Source organism: Rhinichthys klamathensis, unplaced genomic scaffold (assembly GCF_029890125.1).
Source record: "Rhinichthys klamathensis goyatoka isolate OS25496 unplaced genomic scaffold, OSU_Roscu_1.1 h1tg000006l_1, whole genome shotgun sequence".
Taxonomy (NCBI): domain Eukaryota; kingdom Metazoa; phylum Chordata; class Actinopteri; order Cypriniformes; family Leuciscidae; genus Rhinichthys; species Rhinichthys klamathensis.
In genome coordinates this window covers 6614821-6641867 of record NW_026606559.1, presented here as the reverse complement: position 1 = coordinate 6641867, position 27047 = coordinate 6614821, and the positions used below count along the sequence as shown (strand labels likewise).

The 27047-nt window shown below is 37.7% G+C and overlaps 1 protein-coding gene across 1 annotated transcript; it reads left to right on the top strand.

Annotated features, from left to right (window-relative positions):
• Nucleotides 1–1821: 1821 nt before the first annotated feature.
• Nucleotides 1822–24724, top strand: slc6a3 (solute carrier family 6 member 3). The gene is made up of 15 exons (XM_056257766.1): nt 1822–2007; nt 2906–3250; nt 4306–4437; nt 9912–10125; nt 10896–11034; nt 12057–12191; nt 13849–13952; nt 14190–14314; nt 16254–16366; nt 16834–16962; nt 17132–17231; nt 20858–20958; nt 21084–21251; nt 22981–23052; nt 24301–24724. The coding sequence occupies exons 2-15, from the start codon at nt 2962–2964 to the stop codon at nt 24322–24324; spliced, it is 1845 nt and encodes a 614-aa protein (XP_056113741.1). The 5' UTR covers nt 1822–2007; nt 2906–2961; the 3' UTR covers nt 24325–24724.
• The last annotated feature ends 2323 nt before the right edge of the window (nt 24725–27047 follow it).

Sequence of the window (27047 nt, the reverse complement as noted above, 5' to 3'; positions counted from 1 at the left end):
ACAATTAAGGACCTTCACAGTACAGGGTACCCTCTTCAGTGCAGCTGTATCACACTGGACTTTCAATGGGGAGCAGATATAGTAACTTTCCACAAACGTGTAAATGGGGCTAGGGCCACTTCTCAGCAAAGGCACAGCACACTTGTGTTCACTTCAATTCCACAGCCACAAATCAATGTGTATCAAGGCAAAAGCACTGCAATTCACTCACACGTTAAGGCTGGTCAGAGGCCCCACTCAGTTTGTTGCGCTCGCTCCACGAGGGATTTCTCTCTCAATTCCTCCTCAACACACTCTGAAACACATAGCTCTTCCGACAATCAGATCCACATCTACTGCATCCTCTTCCAGCAATTTAAATACTCATAAGATGAAATCAGTTCACTTATCTCTTCTCTCTCCTTCCACAGCACCAATCCAGACGATAGCTCAGTCCCGCAGACTTCCCACAAACGATCACTCTGATCCAGCAACTCAAATGGGCGATCTCCACACCCCAACGGTTTTCCTGAGGAAGCTTGTATCCAACACTGCTCCAAGTCAACCCTTTAGGCTCTTCAACACTTCCAACTCATTGAGCAACGCGAACCCACTGAACAAACGCGAACCCACTGAACAACGACCAACACTCTCTGAATGGTCCCTTTTTATCCTGGCTTGCGTAACAGGAAGCCTGTGTGAGCGCCGCTTCTCTCTCACACCTGCAATGCATTAGCGCTAATCAGTGCGGGCATGTTTACATCACCGGAGTGGGGCGTGTTGCACACAATACCTTCCCCTGGGAAACTTAGGACTCTCAAGGGGGTTCCGCTTGCCGAGCGATTTTGTCACCCGTGACATACTGAACTCGATTGGTTTGTCATCCTGTTACAGCATGAACGCAGTGAGTCAGATGAAGGACAGGTGAGTGTGTTATTCACACTGATGAGATTCCGCGAGGTTTGTGTTCTTATCATCATAAGCGCTAGAGTTACAAGCATCTCTTATCAGGAGTTTCCTTTTGTTTGGACATGGCTGTAAGTGCGGAGCATAATGGGTGGTGGATTTGTGGTGTCTGTGAAAGGGTAAGATGATAACTCTCTGTTTGATCTGTTATTTGCTGCGCTTGAGCCAAACTGCTGTCTTACTTCAGCAGATGTCGGCTTCAGATGATTAATTCTCAGCCTCAGGCCAAGATTAATGCTTTGAAATATGACATCGTCACAATCAAACCACACACATCACAAATATATATATACATAAAATGTATTCATTCGAATAAGGAGCTGTTGAGATTCAATGTCTCAGTTGTTTCTCCTTGACAGCATTGAGTTTCTATGGAAAGCAAATAGAGACATTGAGACAGCCTGATCCTCTGACATTTCTCCTTTGTAATCTCACACGTGTATCATCGAGAGATCTAAGCGATGTTTCAAACTGTGCCCGATATTCCTGAAATTTTGAAGTAGAAAGACTGAAATAGTAGTTTCTCGTAAAATGTACTCCAATAATCTGTTTCATCTACAACTTACCACTTACAATTTAACAGTGTTCCTTATCAAAACTGCATTAGGTGTATTGAACTGCTGAGAAATTAACATTGTTTTTTTTTTTGTTTTCCTGCTATAAGCTTTCAGAAATAGTTTTATAAGGGTTTTATACTTGAAATATGAAAGAAATGCAATGCAAAAGATTCTCTGAAAACAAGAATCATTATCTCCTGATGTTGCTTCTGATTTGAGAATGTTTTTTTTTTTAAATGAAGAAGCAGAATGAGGAGGTGTCAGAGAAAAGGAGGAGGAGACACGGGAAGGTGCTCATCCTTCATATTTCATCTACTGTGGTCAGTGGAAGTGTGTCTGCTTCTACCTGTGTGGGAGAAAGACCACATCCCTGCTCATCACCGTCCCTCCTTCATTCACGCCTGCATTGACAAATAATGGCCATAATTATCTCACACATTGACGTGGATCATCAATGCATTAAGTAAGAGGCTTTTTTGGAGAAGTGCTTTACCCCAAATTGAAGGTACGATTCTTACTGTGTTTTTGTGTTTTTATTGCATGATTCATGTTTGGACAGATATTTCAGAAGCTCAACAAGTGCTGTTTTTCTGTCGTGTCACTATTTGACTAAAACAGCTTGTGTACTATGTTGTGATCTTGTGTGAGCAGCAATTGAGTTTGTCAGAGAAATTTAGCTTCAAACTATTTCATTCTTGTGGTTTTTTTTTTTTTTTTTTTTTTTTTACTATTTTGAATTTTCATAGTAATTCCCTTAATATTTTGCAAAATGTCTTTATTTATTTTATGTAAAACGATTCAAGCACATTTGGGTCATCATTTATCAAATATGAATATTATTTGTAAACACTTGCAAGGAGATATTTTATATGATCTAATCCTTAAAAATTCGTTTAATTTCCCTAATTTATCATATATCAATTGATTCAAGCTCATTTTAGTCATCATTATTAAATATTATATTATTTGTAAACAGTAAAACTGCACAGTTGTAAGGTATTTACATGATTGTTAAAATGCCTTTCATTGGTGGAACCAATTGATTTGGTCATTAAATAATGTTTTGATCAGAGGAAAAACTGTTAATTCAGACGAAGCTCATGTTTAGCATTTGCTAGAAGGATTATGGCAGTAATGAATCATCTATTACATGTTTATTACAACATAATGAGTATCTCATTAAACGGATCTAAATGTGACATTCTTGGTTGTTAATTTTTGAATAGATCTGTTGCTTCAGTCTAATTTATTTAACAGCCTGCAGACTCATTGAGCGAGTTTTAGCGGGCGCCATCCGGTTCGGGTTGATCTCGTATCAACATGGTTGATTTGCTCCTCCCTCTGTCTCTCTAATCATCCCTCTTTCCTCCGCGTCCATCACTGCGCTCTCCTCATCCCATCAGAGAGGCTCCTGCATTCGAGGTCTCTCTCGATCCTCTGCACTCCTGCCCAGCGACCCATGCCAAGAGGCAGACTCGCAGTCACACTCATGTCCTCGGCCATCGCCCCCGTTAAACCCTCCAGCACCGCGGGCCCCAAGGAGGTGGAGCTGATCCTGGTGAAGGAGCAGAATGGAGTTCAGTTCACCTCCTCCACCCTGGTCAGTCCCAGCGGTCAGACTCACCCGTCAGGGGAGGAGAGGGAAACCTGGGGAAAAAAGATTGACTTCCTCTTGTCAGTTATTGGCTTTGCTGTGGATCTCGCCAATGTCTGGAGGTTCCCCTACCTGTGCTACAAAAACGGAGGAGGTGAGAGAGACTGGCGTCTTTGAATGTTAAAATAGGGGTGAAGTCTGAGATGCGCTTGTTTGGTCTTTAAGCCATGCGGAGGAAATTGATTTAAACCTATAGTTGTAGAGGAATGTAGATTTACTAGCAATTTACAGGTGAATTAGTCGGTGAAGAGAAATGTTTAGTGAAATGTTAACATGTAATGATATTGAGCCTTTAAAACCTTGATAAACAAATATTGTGAATTCAATGTACATTACCAGTTTGGACAAGGGTTATTATAGTTAACTAAAACCATTATAAAAAAATAAAATAAAAAAAAACTCTTGTTGAATTACAATGGACATCAACTGGGGGAAAAAAGTAATAATAATAATTAAAAAACCTTCAACTAGTTCCCAAAGCAAAATTTATCAGTTTGATTTAGTTTAAATTGATTTACTAAAATAGCAAACTGAAACTGAAATAAAAATTAATAAAAGCAAAGGTAACTTTATTTGGACAGTCCACTTTAGACATTCTACTAACAATATGTAACTTTGCAACTACATGTCAACTAGAAGTCATTAGAGTATTAGTAGACTGTAGCTTAATATCTGAACTTTGCAAGTACATGTCAGCCTATTCTACTAATCCAAACCAGTCTACTAATACTCTAATGAGAGTTAGTTGACATGTAGTTGCAAAATTGCTACCAAGAAGATCTAAAGTGGACTATAAAAAGAAAGTGTAACCAAAACTAAATAGACATATCAATAAAAAACTTTTAGTTGTTACTTTTATTATTTTTAATAAGTTATAGAATCATCATGAAGTGCTTATCACACGTTCCTCCTTCACTAGTCTTTTAAAGTGTTGAAAGTTGGTTGATGAATGTCCAGAGTGAATCTAGACAAAGAAGAAGATCGGATATAAGAGAGATTTCATGTGTCACATGTTTTCATCATGACATCATTCCCAGACTTCCATTTTGTGTGATTTCAGCATTTTCATCACTTTACTCTTATTCTAACATGTATATTTCAGAAGGTTTCATACTCTATAACTGGTTGGTTGGGTTGTGGTTGTGTCAGGTGCTTTCCTGGTGCCGTACCTCTTCTTCATGGTGATTGCTGGGATGCCGCTGTTCTATATGGAGTTAGCGCTCGGCCAGTACAACCGTGAAGGAGCAGCAGGAGTCTGGAAGATCTGTCCTATCTTTAAAGGTAAGCTGTTGTTTCTCGTTTATTGAGTAATTTTATACAGCTGGCACGTGCACGTCTTAAGATTACAGTGCTGTTTTGATCAGATGTTCACTGGCTCTGGAGTCAGAAGGTGTTTGTGTCCCCGAAACGAACTCATCATGGCAAACTCTAGACAGGTGCTGTTTATCTAAAGCTGAAGTCATCTGCAGTCAAATGGAAGACAGAAAAATTGGCTTTTAGAATGAAATTTGCCTGCCAGACCTCAGTTGTTGGTGGGTCGCAAATTTTGCGTCACTTCACATCATGACAGTGGCCTGACACAAGCATAAAGAAAATATTAGCTAAGTGACCTTCACTCTCAGATCTGCATTGTTCCTAAATAAATAAATAAATGTTATGTGATGAGAAGCTTTATATAAAAGAATGTTATCTATATTGCTTTCTATGTTATTTAGAAATCATCTACACTCTTAAAAATAAAGGTTCCAAAAGGAGGTTCTTGCAGCGATGTCATAAAAGAACAATTTCTTGTTTTCCTTTCAGTGAAAAGTTCTTAAAAGAAAAAAAATCTTAATTTAATAATCCAAAGAACATTTTTCCACTATAAAGGACCTTTTGTTCAATGAAAAGTTTCCATGGAAGTTAAAGTTTATTCATGGAACCATCAATGCTAATAAATAAACTTTATTTTTAAGAGTGTATGTGCTTTCAAAATTCCAGAAACTAATGTGCTGATCTGAAGAAACTGTAGTCACATTGAGGACTTTTATTTTTCACCAAATAATTAAATGTGAAGAAGATGGCTCTATGCTGAACATTTTTTTTGTTTTAGATGCATTAGTTGTTTTTGATGCTGCTTATTTTTCATGCATGTTGGATTTCAAGTTGGTAAATAATGGCTCTTCAAAATAAAATCTTAAATATGAATCGAAACACAGTATCTAAAGCTTGATTTTGAACACACTCTGCATGGTTGACAAAGCCATCATCAAATACGCCTGTTTTCCGTATCCGTAACGGGCTGTCAAGCATATCGCGGATGGAGAGAGAAGGAGACGGACATTTTAATCACAAGCTTGGCTCTCTGTAAGCCTGCCACTCAACAAGAGATTACTGTAATTACCGCTGATCAACATGTTTGCTTCCTCAGGATCGATGCCGGGAATCACACATGTGCTGCTAATATATGACGGGAGAATCCTGCTGTTTGCTTTAAGACAAAGAACTCAGTTTGAAGGCACCATGGGGGTTTGATGGCAGTGAAAACTAACTCTGTCTTAGACCCGGAAGCTTTTTTTGTTTTGTTTTAGTGATTATGAATTTTTATTGCACCTCTTTTGTCAATTTGGTTGACTGATATGCTACGAGGAACTTCTTCAGGAGTAAAGACTGACCTAGACATTTTAAAAAGTGAAAACTTTCCACAAACAGTGTAGCAAAAAAATCTATACCTTATTATATTATATTATATTATATTATATTATATTATATTATATTATATTATATTATATTATATTATATTATATTATATTACTATGATTATTTACTATGAATTCACTGCTTTGGATTTGCTTTTTTTGCACTTCTCGAACACTACCTGGTGTAACACTCCCGCCATTGTACGCTAAATGTACGCACCATGTTGATGCTGGAGTGACCACACAATACATGGTCCAGATCAGCCTCCTGACAGCAGATGGACTTCGGGCATCGGCGTACACCATCCACACTTACACCAGGTATTGTTTCCGACCCGCTCTTAATCCCAAACCAGCGGAATCCCAACTTCTTCCACCTGTAACGGTAGTACTGCTCGGTCCCCTCGCCATATCGACTCAAATGCATAAGCAATTGGACTTATTATGGGCTTAATAGTCCTTTCTAGTTCGTCTTCTTCCATTTCAAAACAAGCTTGTGTTCAAAAAGTAAAGAAATGCTTATATTACTTCACTGGCCAGCGGAGCAAACCAATCTCGTGACATCATACACTGGGGTATTGCAAGATGGCGACGCCCTTACTCCTAAAGCTATAACAAAACATATTTTTTTTCTTTAAAATGGTTGCATTAATCGTGTTTGGACTCCAGATCTAAAGTATGAGAAGAAAGATGGAAATTACTGCCATCAATGAGGCACCGCAAAGCTGCGCTGAACTGTGTGGAGGAGTTATTTTTATTTTCCTTGGTGGCTGATGTTTGTAAGATTATGTGGAGTCCACTGATCTGCCACAGAGCGATGTGCGATGACCCCATGCTCATGGAAGGGTTTTGGTGTGGGCTGGACGAGGACATTCGCTTCCTCATGTCCAGAGGGGATCCCTGTTTGAGTCTAGTGGAGTACATCAACTTTGCTCTCTGGGTGGACGAATCTTCCTTGGGAAACGCTGAAGAGGAGAACAGTGCGACCGTCCAGCCCCAGCCAACATCCATCGTCATGTCGCCAATTCCATAGCCCAGCCAGCCATCACCCACTCACATGGACATTCAGCCAGACCCCACCGCAGACGAGGAGCTCAAGCCTGTCACGATGAGAGAGCCAGAACCTGAAAAGAGGACAGTGCCAGCCATCACCCCGGAGCCCAAGCCCCATAAAGAGTCTGACCATAGGACGTGGGACGCCTGGTGGATTATGAGGATATGGACAAGGACCCCGCCCACCATCCCACCACTGAGGGTGAGCTAAAGTTGGTCTATGTGGAGTATAATTATTTGGACATCCTTTTTTCTCCCGTCACCGCATATCCCGCCCGGCTCAGAATTTCTTGTCCCTGTGTCATCACTGATCTCCCCTAGTTCAGAGTCCCATGTGTATTCGTTGTCGCTGTTCCTGCCCAACTCTGAATTACTTTTACCTGCAGAGCACCAGCCCAGCCCAGCCTCCCTCTCCCGCCCCCTCTTCACAATCCAGCCAGCTCTTTGGCCCTGACTCTGCTGGTTCCCTACAGTCCCTCAACATCCCAGTAAACCCTATCAAGTGTGCAGATCTCCCATGGGTCCTCCGGTCGCCAGCACGGTCTTGGCAAGTGGTTCCCATAGCTCCTCCTTCAGCTTCACTCCACATCGGCCAGTCGACTCACAAGCTCAGCTTTGGCTCCTCCCTCCCTTGGCTTCACCCAGAACCTTCGTCCTTCCGCCTCTGACTGTTCAGTCATCGTTCCATATTCTTCCAGGACGTCAGCTACGCCAGAGACAATTTATATAGAGACATGCCACTTCCTCAATCCTCAATACAACTATATAGGGAAAACTCGTAACGTCAAAGATGGCGTTTGTATGCACATGTCCCGCCACTCCCGCTGGAAAGCCAATCATCTGCTATTAACAGTCAAGCCGGGAAACATGTAAGCCTATCGTCTGGTTCCACTGACGCATGCACACAGTTGAGGTTTGCGACAGCTGAGACGATTTGGCGACAGCGAGTTGTTTTGTGCCATTGTGTTGTGTGCAAGATCAGATGGAATCCACATGGAAGAGGGTGATAACAACGCGAAGACCCCGGACTACCAAGGTAGTTGTGGCGTGCAGGCCGAGGACGAGGGACGTGAGAGAGCGGCGCGAGGCCGGTGGCGTGATTACTGATGAGCGGCACCTGCGTGACGCATCGGTCTCGTATCTCTCACGGAGGAGGCATAAAAGGAGGAGCGACGACATGGAGATCGAGAGAGGAACAGGTCTGATTTTATGTTGTGTTTTGTTTCTGTTTTGTGTGGCCAGCAGCTCGTCCGGGGCTGCTGGCATACTTCCATTTTTGTATTTGTTTATTTATTAAAATGGTTGAATGTTCGCCGGTTCCTGCCTCCTTCTTCCCATAACATCTGAACCTTGTTACTGTAGTTAAAGCATTTTATATCGACCAAAAATAAATTACCTTATATTCTAAGTATGTGCTGTAGAGCACAACACTGGCATTCTGGATAGAGACGTAAATGAAGTTGGTGTCGTGAACACTTGCGCATGCGTAAAAATATAACCTGTGGGGAAAAGGCGTTTTAAACCTTCTTTTGGGGCAAAGTCATCAAACTTTTTCAGCGATTTTTATCATATTTTACTGCTGTTTCTATACATGCAGTTTTTATGTCCCGGTGACCAGTGAAAGTGCAGTTCTGACTCTCTGCCCATTCATTTAGATAGGAGCCTAGTCTTGTCAGTCCGAAATAGCTGCCCGGAAGCGTTGCCAAGATGGCGGCCGAGTGGCATGACTTGCCTAAAAGGACTTTGGCTACGCTTAGTCACTCCACCCCTCTGGCTCCTCCTCTGTCCTCCACATTGCCACCTCAGTCCTCAGGCTCCTTGGCTCCACTTCCATCGCTCATCATGGTGGCTTCGCCGTGGTCTCCTTAGCCATCAGAGTCATTCAGCCACGTCAGCTCTCTGTCTACGCCCTGGTCTACTCTGCCAACGACTCCATCTCCGTCCGTCATTGCCATGGTCCCTCCAGCATGGCTCCTCCTTTCATCGACTCCGCTATGAGTTTGGCTACTCCTCCTATGCACGCCATCATGGATCCTTCCGCCATTGGCTCCAGATATTGCCACCATATGCTCCTCCCCTGTCCCTCTCGTTTCCCCTCCTGCCAGTTTTCAGCCCTTCACCAGCTCCTCGTCCTCCTCCAGAACCCCCGGGTCAAGAATCCCTTGGGGGTGGGGGTGGAGTGTTCTGTCACACTTTCATTGTGTTTGGTTCTCATTTTCAAGGACTTTTAGTTTACATCCTGTTTCCTTTGTTCCTTGTTCCCGCCATTATTAGTTTCTATGGTTATTCATTAATTAGTTCACCTGTTTGCATTCAAGTCTTTATCATGTGTGTATTTATATCCTTCAGTTCCTTGTCTTCATTTGTCTGGTGTTGACTGAGTTTTAATACTCACTGTTATGTTGCTTGATCGTGCCGGGATATCGGATTTTGTTTATTTTTTATTAAAGTATTACCTTATTTGTACTTTCATCGTCTCGTCTTCTTCCATTTTGGACTCTACACGTTACAGAAACAAAGATTATTGGAGTACGAAGAAAATACTATTTCAGTCGTTCTCACGTTTAATTCAATGTGTTACTTGCCATTTCTTTGTAGCTGTTCATAAAATTTACTAGCATGTTTTGAGTGAAAACTGTTTCAAAGTAAATCCTGTAATATTTTTTTTCTTCAGTGCAGTTTAAGGATTCTCTCATCTGGATTTTAAAAACGAATCAGTTTTGACATTATAGCTGACAATACTTTTGACAACAACACCTACATTTGTCGTCATCTAATATCCCAAGATGCAAAGATCATTTAAACCCATTAATTCCAGGCTGGTTAGTGCTTGTTTAGCTGGTGGAATGACTTACTATTATTGCTGATAAGGCTGATTGATCAGCATGTTCATTATAAGGCTGACCAAGGAAATCTTGCTTGTTAAATTAGTTATACACCAGCATCAAAACATAACTTGGTGAGCAGTCATGGTCTTTACAGTAGTGATATCTTACTCATGTCAGGTTTGCTTGGTTTTCTCAGGTGTGGGCTTCACGGTAATCCTGATCTCCCTGTATGTGGGATTCTACTATAACGTCATCATCGCCTGGGCTCTGTTCTACCTGTTCTCATCGTTCACCAGTGAACTGCCCTGGATCCACTGCAACAACACCTGGAATAGTCCCAACTGCTCTGACCTCAACGATACTCTGCTCAACGACACGCATAAGGCAACGCCGGCGCTCGAGTACTTTGAGTACGGCCAGCACAAACACAAGCTGTCATTTCAAAAGCATTTCAGAAATACAGAGAAACCCCTCTACAACCATTACTGTACAGTCAGCAAGAACAATCTTCATCTACACTGTAAAAAAAAAAAAGTAATTTTAACAGAATAATTCTGGTAAAAACAGTAAAAATGCAAACATATTTACAGGACAACCTTTACATTTTACAATTTAAAACTTTAATTTACACAAAAACATTACATTTTAAAAATCCAAACAACAGTAAATCCAACAGCCCGAATTAGGAAAGGCCACAAAATCTGTTTTTTACCTTTATAATATACTGACATCCACCATAATAACACGGGTGTTAAAGAAAAAGACATGATGGATCAAAGTTCTTCACAAGTGACTATAGCTGAGGTACAGTGAATACTAATTTATAGAATAGGCACAGTGTCATACACACACAACACAAAACAACATCATGGTAACATACATGACACTAAATAATGTAATAAACATTTAACAACATAAGATGTAACATAAAACCCGAATGTACATGAATGATAATAAAAATTAAGAAGAAACATAATTATTAAAATGAAAACTTATCAAATTTGATTCCAGGAATGTCAGTATACAACTTTCACTGTAAATGAATGTTCTTTTTTACTTCCAAAAACTTTGGAACTTACTGTTAACCATTTAACAGATTTCTACTGTTTTTTTTTTACAGTCTTTTATAGTTAAAATTACAATCAGTATTTGTTTGCTCCGGTGTCTCTTGCACCTCCAGGCGAGGCGTGCTGCACCTTCATGAGAGTACTGGGATAGATGACCTGGGTTTGCCCCGCTGGCAGCTCACTGCTTGCCTGGCCGTGGTCATTGTGGTCCTCTACTTCAGTCTGTGGAAGGGAGTCAAGACATCAGGAAAGGTTCGAGCTCTTACACAAACTCTAATATATCTCTGCGGTCTTGCCAAACTGATGTTTAGCTGGTGTAGCAGGTGCCCTCTAAAATAAACCTGCCCAAAACAGACTGACCGGACTTGGAAACCAGGTAACCAGAAGATTCCACTTTTAGCACTTACCACAAACAGTGTAGCAAAAATCGGTATAAGTATTGTTTACTTAGTATAAGGAGATCAGACAATGGTGATCATCAGTGCCATGAGGCCAAAACAAATGAGCTGTTTTGATAAGAGTTTTAAAAATGTTTCCACCCTGTTAAATACAAAGTTCTGTCGTGAAACTCGCAGGCTGGCTTAAGCTGACAGGTCCTTAACTCAATCCGCTTGCAATCACATCAGTCTCTATAGGGCACAGCTGATTGTTTCCTGCTGTATCAGCAGCCAGTGAGCTCGCATGCGCAACCTTCAAATACTGGTCAGCATTTTCGGTTGGCAGTTACTTTCAGAAACCCTCCACCTTCCCCAGCTCCACCTGTATAGTCTGCTGCGGGTAATTCATGTATGCTATTTTTTACAGCAGCAGATTATGGGTTTTTTTTGTAATGAGGGGAAATCTTGCTGAAACATTGTTCTGCACAAAATGTGTGACACAATTAACTACTTTTTTTGTTAAATACAAGTTCTTAAAATTACTAATTTACAATTTTTTATGAATATGAGACTTCTGCGGTGGGACAGATTAAAAGTACAATTTATTTTCATGCATTATTGTTATGTTAGATAATCATTTAAAAATGTTACTAATAGTTCTCATCACAAAAGAAACAAAAACAAAAAACAAATCAATGTTTCTGATCGATTAGACATGCTTACAAACGACGTATCACAAACACTACTCATGATTTCTTCAAAAATCTGGTTTGCAACTGTCATGCAACTTATCTGTTTTCAGAAAATGAGTGAATAATACTGTTGTTTGGTAGTTTAAGCATCATATAAATATGATGCATTGATGTTGTACGTGACATTCATGATATATGTGTGCAGGTGGTGTGGATCACAGCCACAATGCCATATGTTGTCCTCACTGTCCTGCTCCTGCGTGGAGTCACACTGCCTGGAGCCATGGATGGCATTAAAGCTTACCTGAGTGTGGACTTCCTGCGGTTGTGTGATGCTCAGGTATACACATACACAAGTGTACATACACTACTGTATATTGATCAAAAGTGACAAAGACATTTATAATGTTACAAACAATTTTTGATTCAAATAAATGCTGTTTTTTTTTAACTTCTTATTCATGAAAGAATCCTAAAAAATAAAATGTGCCATGGTTTCCACAAAAATATGAAGCAGCACAACTGTTTTTAACATTGATAATAATAAGAAACGTGTCTTGAGCAGCAAATCAGCAAATTATAATGATATCTGAAGGATCATGAAACGTAAGAAATTATGCTAAAAATTCAGCTTTGCATCACAGGAATAAATTACATTTGAAAATATATTACAATGGAAAACAGTTATTTTAAATTGTAATAATATTTCACAATATTGCTGTTTTTACTGTATTTTTGATCAAATAAATGCAGCCTTGGTGAGCAGAAGAGACTTCTTTCAAAAACATAACAAAAAACAACTCTAAACTTTTCAATGGTAGTGCATCTCAATTAATATCTTAAACTGCATATAAAGCTAATCATAGTATTTGTATAAAAAGGCTAACCCATAATATTAAATAAAATGCTTATTTTGGAATAAAACAATTATTACAATAAATCGACATATAGATAATTTTGTCAGATGTACTGTACACTCTTAAAACAATAAGGCAAATAAAGCCTTTGTGTACAATGGATTATAAACATATTCATAATGTATGTTACAATGCATTATATATTTTCATAAATAATTATAACCAAAGTTAAAATGCATTTTTATATTTGCAGACTTCTTGTTACATCTGAAATTTTTTGTTTGTCATGTGTTTTAATGCATCATACTTTCTAAAGGCCTAAAATAAGTATTATAATATATTATAAGTGTGGTTCATGAGACCATAAAATGCTTTATAGGGTGAATTACAATGCATTATTCATTAAAAAAATACTTTTATAATGCATTATATATAAAGGCTTTAAGGAAAGAGTTACGAATTAAGTTTCTTTATTGGCATCGATGGTTGCATGAAGAACATCCATGGAATCTTTCCAATAGGCAAAAGGTTCTTTATAGTGGAAAAAGGTTCTTTGGATGTTTAAAATGTTATTCACACACACACACACAAAAAAGGTTATTTTAAGAACTGTTCACTGAAAGGTTATTTAGGGAACCAAAAATGGTTAACTAAGAACTACGTAACGTCTCCATTAAATGCACATGCATATACTTGCATTAAAGAGCATCTCTTTATTGCTCTTTGAAAACCAGTGGCATTTATACAAAATAGTTTTGATCAGTCAATAGCACATACTCAGATTCATTTGTGTGTGTGTGTGTGTGTGTGTGTGTGTGTGTGTGTTTACGAATCAATTTCTTGAACGCCTCATAAGAATCGCTCACGTCATCGTCATCGGCAGGTGAAGTTACTATTAACCTTAAGTAAGTTTTTCCACGATCCACGATTCTTTCTCGGAGGACCACTTGGCAAAGAGACCTCAAAGCGGCAATTTCAGAATTAGATTAGACACATGTGTGCAGCAGCAATTTGCAAAATTACCCTGTATTCACAAGTGTCTTTCATCTTTCTGCTGAATGAGTTTCCTGCAATTATCTCTAATGATAGCTGTTGTGCGGGCCCTTTTGTGCGGCCGGCCGGGGCCGTTTTGTGTCGCAGGTCTGGATCGAGGCAGCCACGCAGATCTGTTTTTCTCTGGGAGTGGGGTTTGGTGTGCTAATCGCCTTCTCCAGCTACAACAAATTCAGCAACAACTGTTATAGGTGAGCAAAGTCGAGTCATATACTGGAGCGATAACGCAAACAGACACAGTGGGATTCATGAGCGACACACACACACACACACACACAAATGCATTTTCTCACACTTTGAATTGCTGAATTAAAGCCCCTTTGATGATTTTTAGCACAGAGGCTTTTTGCATGTTCATCTTGACATCAACTGTTTCATCAATATCAGGCTGAACAGAATAAAGCCGCCGATGTTTGTTTGTGTTACAGAGACGCCATCATAACCAGCTCTATAAACTCTCTGACCAGCTTCTTCTCTGGGTTTGTCATATTCTCCTTCTTGGGTTACATGTCACAGAAGCACAACGTCGCTCTAGATAAAGTCGCCACAGATGGTGAGTGAGTGTGTTTGTATTTTTGCACTCTCAGAAAAAGAAAAAAAGGTACAAAAGGTGTCACTAGGGCGGTACCCATTCAAAACATACTAATATGTAGGCCTAGGCTATATTTAATTACTAACATGTACACTTTAGGGTTAAATGTGTACCTATTGAAAGGGAAGGCTACCGCCTCAGCTTTTGTAGGCATACCTTTTTTTTTTCTCAGAGTGCCATGTGATTGCTCACAATGACTTTAATGTATTGTTACCACAGCATTTATTAATGTTCATTTCTACATGTAGCACATTTTTAACACTTCAAGTTGTATAAATTAACATTTACATTTATTCATTTCGCAGATGCTTTTATCCAAAGCGACTTACAAATGAGATTATTACATGAAGAATACATAAAAAAATGAACATTAATCAATGGATTATGAACAATAGTATAGTTATAGTTCATGATAACTTATGTTAACAAATCAGTAATCTTACTGTAAAGTGTTACCGTTACATTTTGCTGAACAACATGATGCCTATTTTCTTCGCAAAATGAAGTTTTGTTTACATCCTTTTCATAATACTTAAGCAGAATATCCCAAAACGTTAAATTACTGTAATGCAATATATATATATATTTCTCATTAGTGTCATACAGAATTTAAATAATATACTGTAGCATATTAAAAATTGAATTTAAACTATTTAGGTAATAATATTATTATTATTAACAGTATTATTAATGTTTCATAGATATTAGATATGCTCAATGCTTCATGTCCTCTGTGAAATAAACACGTGGCACTGGATTCCTGATTGATCTCTTTTAAAGCTTAAGTGTCAGAGCCACTGGAGCCGGTGTTCATTGTGCCATACTCTTCCTAAACACCAGCGTCTGGAGACAGAGAATGATTTCTCTGAGAGCAAAATCAATGTGTGCGATGCAGAATGTCAGTGGAATCCAAACATGTCGATTTGTCTGATTCTCAGCAACATTTTCTGTTGGTCTGATTCGTATTTTCTGGAACAAATGTAAAACTAATGTATGTTTTCTTATGAACTTTAAAACATTTTGATCACAGACTTCTGCCTAAGTGCTACAATATTTTTTTTCTGATAAATAAATGCTATGACTCAAAAGTTTGGGGTCAGTCAAATTTGAATGTTTTTGAAAGATGAAAAAAAAAACAGTATTGTATTTTCAGTACGATATATATAACAGTATTTTTCGATATATATTTTAAAATGTAATGTATTTTTGTGATCAAAGCTGCATTTTCAGCATAATTACTCCAGTCTTCAGTGTCACATGATCCTTCAGAAATCATTTTAATATGCGGATTCGCTGCTCAAGAAACATTTATTAGTAATATCAATGTTGAAAACACTGCTTCATATTTTTGTGGAAACCGTGTTACATGTTATTTTTCAGGATTCTTTGATGAACATATTTAAAATAGAAATATTTTATAACAATATAAATGTCTTTACTGTCGCTTTTGATCAATTTAATGCATCTTTGCTGAATGTATTTTGATGTACGATATAATTCAGATAGTGAAGGAAAATTATAGCAGTGTTTAAAGAGCATCCCAGGAAAAAGGTGGGGAAGGTTTTATATTTTTTTTACTGTTTGTGTTATTGTTATTTCATCATTTTACTATTATTCTAACATGTAGAAAATGGTAAAAAAAAATTAAAGAATGAGTAGATGCATATATTTGTACTGTTAGTGTAAATATAAAAAAATATTTTTGGTGATTCCATTCAGTTTTTTATAAAAACATCTTCAGTGTAAAATCATTTTACAGTGTGTTGGTGTACTTTGTATTGATATGATTGTGATATTCTATTAAATTATAGACTAATACAGTAACCTCAGAGCTGCTCTCTGTGGTTTTTAATGCAGTGTATGTAAAGGTGTTGAATCTTTGCTTTTTGCTTCTCTCCAGGTCCTGGTCTGGTGTTCATAATTTACCCAGAAGCCATTGCTACACTACCAGGTTCATCAGTGTGGGCTGTAATCTTCTTCATCATGCTGCTCACTTTAGGAATCGACAGTGCTGTGAGTCGATGTGATAGACTTGTTCTGTCCATCTTAGCATGCTCAATCTGAAACAAAACTCCAGGTTGCATGTATTTACCAACACAGTCTCATGAAAGTGCGTATCTATACCACGAATGTCATTTCTCGTGCCATTTATACGCCAAAAATGTTTTTTGCGTGCATATGCTACGCACTGAAAACCCCTTGGGTAGGTTTAGGGGGGAGGGGGGTGGGGAGTGCGTGCGTATTACACGCCATAAAGTGCGTATCATATGCACGCGAAAACTGCGTATCATATAGACGCAAAAAACATTTTTGGCGTATAAATGGCACGAGAAATGACATTCGTGGTATAGATACGCACTTTCATGAGATCGGGCTCTGTATCAGTACAGTACAGTGTTACTTAATGCTATACATTAGGTGATGACTGTTGAATTAACACAATGTTCTGTCCTCATAGCCTGGTAAACTCTGTTTTTTAGATGGGAGGGATGGAGTCGGTGATCACGGGACTCATCGACGAATTCAAATGCCTGCACAAACATCGAGAGCTCTTTACGCTCTTCATCGTAGTTTCCACGTTCCTCATCTCTCTCATCTGTGTCACAAACGTATGTGAGAGGCAAACAGTCCTTTAATGAGAACGCTCTCATATAATGAACTTTTCATCTGATTATGAAGAGTCTCTCAAAGACTTATGGGGCGAATGTGTCGAATCTCTCTGTTCATCGTGATAATGTTGTTCTCTTTGGTTTGTTCTCATCTCACTTCTTTCTCCAGGGTGGCATCTATGTGTTTACCCTGTTGGACCACTTTGCCGCCGGGACATCGATTCTGTTTGGAGTGTTGATTGAGGCCATCGGCATCGCCTGGTTCTACGGTGAGGCTGATTGCTCTTCTTACATGTCCAGTGAAGCTGATGTGGCATTAGGGCTCTGATGGGCTTTCAGACGGTTGTGCTCCGGGGCCGCTCGCGCTCATTAAGCTCCCAGGGGTCCTGATATGTGGCTTATGGACTCATGTCTGTCTGGAATGCGGAATGGTTTACTCTTCTTCGCAAGGATTTGAAAAACCACTTATGAATTTGCCATTCAATTTTAACTCTGTATTGATCTACTTGTAATCAAGGAAACATTTTCATTTAGTTTAACAGGATGTACTAAAATAACAAAACTAAAACTGAAAGAAAATTATATATATATACAGTATATATATATATATATATATATATATATATATATACATATAAAAAGATAAAACAGAAAATTGTTAAAACTTCAACAAAAATGAAAATGGGAAATATAAAAATAATAATAATAATAATAATAAACTAATTCATATTAATAATAAAAACTATAATAGCATCTCAATGATACAAAAATAACACTGACTATACTAGCACTAAATAGATTTGGTTTTTACTGAAAGTCTTTTAAAAGAGCTACAAGAAATGATAATAATACTAATCTGAATGATGGTCTTCTGGGCAAATGAAGATAAATTATGATTATTTACCAGTTACCACAAAAGTAATATTAGAAGTTAGTCAGACATTATTATTATTATTATATAACCATGTGCACATGGCAGGTCCTATTAGTAGTGGCATATATTGAATACAATGTTGTTTTTTAACAATCTGAACGATGGTCCACTGGATTAATAATAATAATAATAATAAAAGATCATTCTGTACATTTCAACAAAGTAATATCACAAGTTAGTCCATGGCAATGATAACTATTTTAAATTTTGGTGAATCATGACTAAACTGTATGAATTCGTATGAATCTCATTTGTACGTTCCCAAGACGTCATATAACTGACGTCTTGGGACGTCTTTTGACCATACGTCAATATCCGCCTTTTTAGGGTACCCTTAAACGTCGGTTAGATGACGTTATCGGATCCTAACTCTACCCCAGACCTAAACCTACCCCTAAACCTACCCCGTCACCTAACTGACGTTAAAGGTAAAGCGTCAGTTGTATGACGTCCCAGGATCGTCATAAACCGACGTTTAAGGGTACCCTAAAAAGGCGGATATTGACGTATGGTCAAAAGACGTCCCAAGACGTCAGTTAAATGACTTCTTGGGATGAGACTGTGTTGTTTTAAGACGATCCGACCGCAGTGACGGTTATGTTCAGGGGTGGACCTTCATCTTTTTTCCCCCAAAAAATCATATGTATTTGTACAATACACGGTGTACAAATTGATACGAAATCGCCACCATTTAAAACAAATATGTTTTCCCATGACATCTGGATGGTTAGCCAGAGTGTATATTTTCACTTTTGGTGCAAAATAGACTAGAGGCTTTTGCATCTGGATTGCACATTGGATTGCTCAAGAATATTTAGTATTTAGCCGTTATTTATCCCTTAATCAAAGATTTACGACTTACAAATATATACTGTAACATTTGATTAACTGTGCTAAGGGTGGACATAGACTATTGTGGTTACATAATACGATTGTATCCTGAAAGCTACAGTTAGAAATTCTTTTCAAATACTCAATCCCTAAACGTTTGACGCATTGACTTTGTCCTCGAAAAGCCATTTCTTTGCTTTTGACAAACTGGCATGTGGTTGGAGGAATGTGAACTTTGCAAACATACCTAAGGCAATAAACGATTCTTGGAGACCTGAACTTCAGCGTGACACCATAAGCTCCGGACTGAGAGATCAGCATCAGAGAGCAATGTTTGAACCTCTGGATCTTGAGGTAGCAGGTCACAGGCTGATGCTGTCAGTCAGGCCAAGACCAACCAGCCTGAGGCTTCAGTGGCCTTTTTGGAAGTTCCGTTTGCTGTCGAACACCTGTGCGTTTGGCCCTCTGCTCGTGACAGCTCTGCTCTCGATGTCTGGGGCATTCAGACATCAAGCCTTGATCAAAGCCCTGCGGCCAACCAGACTCACAATGCAAGAGATCTACATGGAAGCCACTATGAAGTTTGCTTCTGATCAGTTAGTCATTTTGTTTAGTTTTTTTTCATAACAAACAAGTGCACAACTCGAAGTGATATTGTTTCATGTGGAGCATGGCTTGATGGTGTCACTCAATATTGGCATTTTCATATATTAAAATATGATTTTAAGTCAAGTACGCCTATGAAGTATAGCGGATAGAGGGGCCAGTTTTCATACTTATTATGTCTTCCTTCATGACTCACTGGCTACTAGAAATCTACATGCCATTTTTGGCATACAATGATGAATATCTATATGTTTCAAATGTACACTACAATTGAAACTGTTGGGGTCCTTAAGATTTTTTTTAAAGAATTGAATATGTTTATTCAGCAAGGATGCATTAAATTGATTACCTGTGACAGTAAAGACATTCTATTTTAAATAAATGCTGTTCTTTTGAACTTTCTGTTCATCAAAGGATTCTAAAAATTAAAAAAGTATAACGGTTTCCACAAAAATGTGAAGCTGTTTTAAACATTGACGATAATAAGAAATGTTTCCCGAACAGCAAATCAGCATTTAAAGAATGATTTCTGAAGGATCATGTGACACTGAAGACTTTAGTAATGATGCTGAAAATTCAGCTTTGCATCACAGGAATCAAATCATTTTAAAATATATTACAATAGCAAACAGTTATTTTAAATTGTGATAACATTTCACAGAATTACTGTTTTTACTGTATTTTTGATCAAATAAATGCAACCTTGGTGAGCAGAAGAGACTTGAAAAATAAAAAAAATGAAAAAATCGTATAACTTTTGCGCGGTCTTGTATCATTGATCAAAGATTAATGTATCACTGATCTGTTCTTCAGAGAAAGGAAACATCAGAGTTCACAATATGCCAGTGATACAATTGATTGTCACAGTGGTTGGAGACAATCACCTGTTTGCCTCTGTTCCCTTGTTCTCCTTATGGCTTCCTGCCATAATCAGTTACCATGGATATTAAATTAACCATCACAGCTGTTCATCATTGAGTTCATCACCATGTTCCTTGCCTCACCTCATTCTTGTTTCCGGTATTGTTTGTGCATGACACACTGTTTCGAGCTGTTGGCTTATGTTTAATAAAGACTGTCGTTATTGTACCTTCTTCTTCATCCGTGGACTTAAACCATAACAACTGTGTACAAATGTGTGTTTATAGTCTAGTGCCTTTTAAATATTTAAAATTGGTTAAACCTTTTTTAAATAAATGCAACTGATATGTAAAAGAAGACAAGTCTTTAACTAGATATTTTAAAGAGTCGGATTCTTAATTCAGTTATACAATTTTCAATTCTTACTTTTTGTAGCTGACCTCACAGCCATGACAATATCTCGGATCTGTTTGGTAGGAGCTGCAGTATCAGTGACATTCATGTTCATATTTAACCAACAACCTTATTAGATTTTAGTTTGGATTCAAAGGTGTCAACAGTTTGGAGAGCAGAAGATACAAAATTTACATGGAATAAAGTATCAACTAACCTAAATAATTTGAGCTTCACCTTCTGGACATTTACCAGCGTGTGTGTTTTTAGGTGTGGATCGCTTCAGTGATGATATCGAGGAGATGATAGGACAGAGACCTGGCCTCTACTGGAGACTGTGCTGGAAGTTTGTTAGCCCGTGTTTCCTCTTGGTACGTTAACAATCATGATTCCTCTGTTAATAACACAACAATGCAAATAATTCCATGCCATTTGTATCATGAAAACTCCTTTATTTAGCATTAAACGGTCCTTGTTTTCTCTTCCCTTCATTCAGTTCATGGTTGTTATCAGCTTTGCGACGTTCAACCCTCCCAAGTACGGTTCCTATTATTTCCCCACATGGGCTACGATGGTGGGTTGGTGTCTGTCCATATCGTCTATGATCATGGTGCCTCTCTACGCCATTTATAAGTTCTGTTCTCTGCCGGGAAGCTTTTGTGATGTAAGTATTCCATACGTTGAATATGCAAAAAAAACTTTATCGAAATTAATTACGTCAAGTCAGATTTATTTTTATAGCACACAATAAAATGCAGATAGTTTCAAAGCAGCTTCAGGTAAAATAATTAAATCAATAATGCAAACTCCATCAATTATGAAACGGCTTTCAGCTGTAAAGCAGCTCTTCTGAAGACAACAAAGTCATCACTCAGCTCAATTCAGTTCAATAACATTGTTGATGTTACAAAGTTAGTGTCATTATCAATTCAGCTCAATTCATTTTTAAATTTTTGTTCTCGTCCAATAGAGTATGCACATGATATCACAGTAATTACACCCACTGAGTGCCAAAAAGACTGAGTGGCAGCATTAGTGTTTTAGATTGAATGCAGGGGATGTGTGACCGGAGAAATAGGATCTAAACCAAGTGAGAGGGACACCAGTAATACCAATAGACATTAAATGACCAGAAATGGTATCGAAGGCCGCACTTAGATCAAACAAGATAACTATAGTTAAGAGAACAGAATCAGCCGCCGTCAACAGATCATTGGTAACTTTTACCATGGCAATCTCTGTACTACAGTATGTAATGGATGGAAACTGAAAGTGTTCAAACAGATTTTCCAAGATTGATTGTACAAATAGATTAATCAAGCTATCTTTTTACAGACTGCCAGAAGCTACAGAAAAGAGAAGCAAATAGATCACAGGCAATTCGCAGAAACAACTAGAAACCTGTCACAGAAGTGTGTAATTACAGTTACCATTTTGTGTCAGATACGTTTAAAATAATAAAGTCCCTGGTAAAATCAAGGGTAAAATCATACCCTAGGTTATATTTTATATTAATATTGTATTGTAATTAAATATTTACCATCTTCTATTCTTTCATATAACATCCATTTTGATGAACCTTGTGTTTTACAAAGGGGGATGGTTGGATAATGTTAGACAAAACCAGTTTTCCTTGCAAAGCAAAGCAACTCATCGTTTGCCTTATGGTAATGCTATCCAGATAACTTTAAAAGTTTCTACAAAGTATTTTGAAATGTCCAGAATATCCAGTGATGTCCTCGTCACTTTAATTTCGCCATCAAACCCTGTCTTGAAGTAAGGCTTAGTGTGAAGTAAAGTAAGACTTCTCAATACACCGTCTATAATGCCTTAGTGCTTTAACAAGTTAAAGGGCTGGGCGATATATATAGCCTAACAATGATATAAGTGATCATCTGGATTTATAGTGTTGTTTAGCAGAAAAAGCGTTCACAGGCTTTGCTTTATATTTCCCCGGCATCGATAAATGTCATGAATTCCTGGCCACATGTCAGTGTCAATGGACCACTGGTTCTTTGGTAAGTTGTAAGGGTCACTGTCGAGTCTAACTGTCTTCAATTTAAGCAGATACTTGTTTGTTTTACTCCCGTTTAAGCAGTTTACCAGCCATGTTGCAGGATGTTTTGCCACTCAGACTGGCTGAGGGGGCGTGGCTTGGCAGAGAAAGTGACATCAGTGCATACCATCTATTGTGTCAGAGAAGCTGAATCGATAATATTACTCAACAATCAATGTCTTTTTTAAACCTACTAAATTCTACTACTAATTGAACCACTTCTAAAGATTCATCATATGCAAAAATGATAACGCATTATTGTTGATATTAACATCCTTGCATTCATCTTGTTGTTTCCATGAATCGGTGCGAATGTGTTGCGCTATTATCTCGACAGAAACTGGCGTATGCCATCACTCCAGAGACTGAACATCACTTGGTGGAGCGTGGGGAGGTCCGGCAGTTCACGGTGAGATCTTATTTTCAGGATCACGGGTTGAAAAAAATCAGACAGCCGTTTCATGTGTACTTGGAAGATTACATAAATTTTATGGGTGAACTTTCAATTATGCTAAACATGACATTTTACAGCACCGTTATCACAGATACAGTACATGACTTTTAGGGCAATCCGATCCTCAGTGCAGATATGCTGTGATTGTTCTAGCCTCACTGATATTCCTCCATAAGAGTAGAAGAGTCTTCAGTTCATTTAATCTTTGTGTCTTTTTTCACACTCTTAAAAGCATAGATTCTACAGTAAATAGAACATTAAAGGGTTCTTTCAGATGCTTCATATGTAGAACCTTTTAAGGGGTTTGCGTCATGAGATTTGATGGATTTAGTTGTAATTAATTCATTAAGTTTTAATTCACTTTTAGTTTTAATTACATTTTATGAATTAAACAGCCCGTAAACATACTTTATCACTAGAAAAGTAACTTTATTTTAAGGTGACGTAGTTACATCTTACTACATGTACTATAGTAATAACAGTAAATAACCTTATAACAAATCCTAACCATAACTCTACAGTCAGTTCATTAATATTACTCAGTACTTATTTGAGTAAGTACAATGTAACTATATCACCTTAAAATAAAGTGTAACCTAAAACATGTTACACATGAAAGTATTATGCAATAATTTAACTTCTAAAAGTTGCTTATATATAACCTTTTTGGCTTATAGTTTTGGCTTTGAAGTTGAGTCAAGAACACTAGGGTTCTATTATATATATAAAAAATGTTCCAAGGGGACATTTACACAATAACGATGTACTAAACGGAAAAGTTTTTCGCATACAGTTAACAGCGTTGTCAAAACGATCCCCGTTCACACGGATCCACGAAAATTACAAAAAACGCTGTATTCTGCTCCCGGGCCATTAGTTGGCAATGTCACTTTGTAGAGAAACATTACGCATAGACTGATTATGTAATGAGCATGTCGTTTTCAAAAATTAACATTTTTGTACTTTACACAGAGACGACAACAGTATAGTTTTCAATAACTTTCCCTTTGTAACTCATTTTCAGGCCCCCAGAACGCTTTTGAAAATAGGGACCAAAAACCCAAACCATGAATGACCAAAACACATAAAAAGTTTTTAGTTTTTAGTTGAAAACGGTGTCATGTAAAAGATCCCTTAGAGTGCATAATTTCTGTAAAGCAACTTCAAAACGACACATGTTGTGAAAAGACTTGTTTCTTACAGCTTCAACACTGGCTGGTGGTTTAAGCGGCGCTCTACATGGAGGTTACGAAGGCACCGGAGGACTCGGCTTGACAAGAGCCATGCGTGTCAGTGCCAACAGAAGCGTATTACTAGTTGTTTCTTTCTCGCATAATCGGATGTGGCTGTTTCGTGACTTCGATCACAATGTGGTTGACATTCTGTCAGTATCAAGTTTTACTCTTCACTATACGATGACTGTTATGATATCTGATGTTGTCCCCACTGAATTATATTGTTCATTTATTTCTTCTTTTTTTGTGATCAGAGTACAACTGAGCCTTATTGATAATTGTGATTGAAGTGTCAAAAACTGTACAAAATACATCTTTAGCAACACTTAAATTTAGAAAAGTGTAAATAGTGCTACTGAAAAAATAAATCTATCCTCTTTGTGTCTAAGAAATGCAAATGCATTTATGTTCAGGTTGATCACAAGTTTCATGCTTGCTTACAGTGTCAATCAGATGCACATTTGATTCATATGACGTCCCAGAGAAGAGCTCTCTTGACAGAAGACTTTAGATTGCATTGGTCATTTAAGGGGCGCCAACAATTGCTCCATGTTTGCAGAACTGCAGAAAAATTCATCTGCATGCAACAACATGCTATGTGTCAAACAACGATTCCTTTTGTGGGCTATTTGCATACACATCTTTGCAATTACTCAATGCTGTGGGAATCTTCCAAACGACAAAACACAGTGGCATTTATGGGATTTCTGTCTCACTGAATGTTGTCATCCACAACTATACTACTGGAGATTTATTTACATGAAAGTTTATTACGAATATAGTCTTTAGATTTTATGATTTCAGTGCCTGCTGAAATTTGTCAACTACTGAAATGTTAATAAAGAGTGTTTATGTAAAAAAAAAAGGGAAAAAAAGAGAAAAAAAAGGAAAAGGGATTTGATTGTTTCTTAACACAAACACTTCACTTCATTGGAATCAATATTTGTGGAAGAGAAAGTGCTGAATTCATGCTGTGGACATACTGTATCACAAAATAGGCAATGATATGGCCAAAACCCGTGTCAAGTTTCTACTGAAACAAATTCAGTTTAGGACATTTTATTCTACTCTATACAGAGATAAAATATAAGTTTCTTTGAAAAAAAAAAAATTCTGTTACTACTTGTTTCAGAACATTCAAAAGTACCGTTCCCATAACGTTTGCAAAATTATCAAATGGATTGTTCCCCTAATGTTCGCATAACCAAGAAGAAACTTTTCAAAACCTAATATAAAAATTAGCAAAACGTTTTTAGAAAAGTTTTTGTTAGCTGGGTATGTAAAACGGAGTCCCAAAACTACACAGTACTGCCAACTCCATCATGTCGGAATCTATAAACAAATCTTAAATATTTTAAGAATATTCTCAGGCTTTTGTTCATTCATCATTCTACTATACAGTAGATGATTCTCATTGCCAATTATTTTATTTTGAAATGACATATGTATAAAAAAAAAGACCTCAAACAAATTGGTCTCCTATCTATTTATCAATTGTTATGAAATGTTCTAGACCTTTAACACAAAAGCAGGAACTAGATAGTATGATTATGCCACATAGAGGAATATAACAGATTCAAAACCAACTCTTCCTAAAGTGCCTGTGTAAGTGACCACAGGAAAACATTTGTGTCAGTCTGTAAATAAATGGCAACAGACACAAAAGTAAATGCAATTGTAATTGGAACTGAGTTCTATTGAAAGAGCATTGGTGTAAACATAATTTTAGCTTGTACAAAATGTTTGTCTATGGTAATCGACAGCATGCCACATATGTTGTCAATAACGTTTAACTTGTATTGAACCTAGAATGTTGACAATACCATTAGATAGCAAGGTTCACTTCAAACTAAAATGTGTTATTATCAGCAATGTGATTTGCCAAAACGGTCCCTCACAGGCTGTAGAACATCTGTGGTATAAGCTTACATTTTTGGTGATTGAATTCCTGACTAAATATATTCTGACATAATATAATATTACAAACATGGACCCTAAACATGATGTTAAAGTCACCACAAAATCAAAAAACATATATTTTTTATGGAATATTGCAATGTTTATTATAAATTATTTATCCTTGCACATCATTTTTTTTAATTCATGTTTAATCAAAATAACTTCCGCTCCCTCTTGCAGCAATATCTTTTCTCTTCTCTGATGATGTGTTTACTGGCACGAGGGTGGGACAACCTGTCACTCACATGAGACTGACCAATAGGAAACCACATCCATCCAATCAATTCCCCATGGACAAAATCAAGTCCCGCCCTTCGTTTTTTCTTGAATGCCGCTTCACTCAGATATACAGAAAATATATAGAAAAGACTATCACAACGTTTCATGCCAGATTTAAAGATGCATTTGTTATTCTGTCATAAATACATGTAGGATATATGATTAAAACATCCCTATATATATATAAACTTCTCATCTTACAGTAGTTATTTCTACAGTATGTGTTTCATCTGACGTGATTGAACATGGTGACCCCTTCTGGATAATTTTTTCACCGTTGCATTTATCCCTTGAATTCTCATCAGTTTGCTCTATTTTCTGAGAACTGGCTGTTGGACGACCTCCATTTTTTTTCTAGTCAGGAATAGATTTGTTCCTGTAATCCTGTCCTTTTTTCCTGTAGTTGTGTCTCTAGGCTTAGAAAACAAACATTTTGATCTACATGTGTTTTGACAACAAATGTTGAAGCTAGTGATG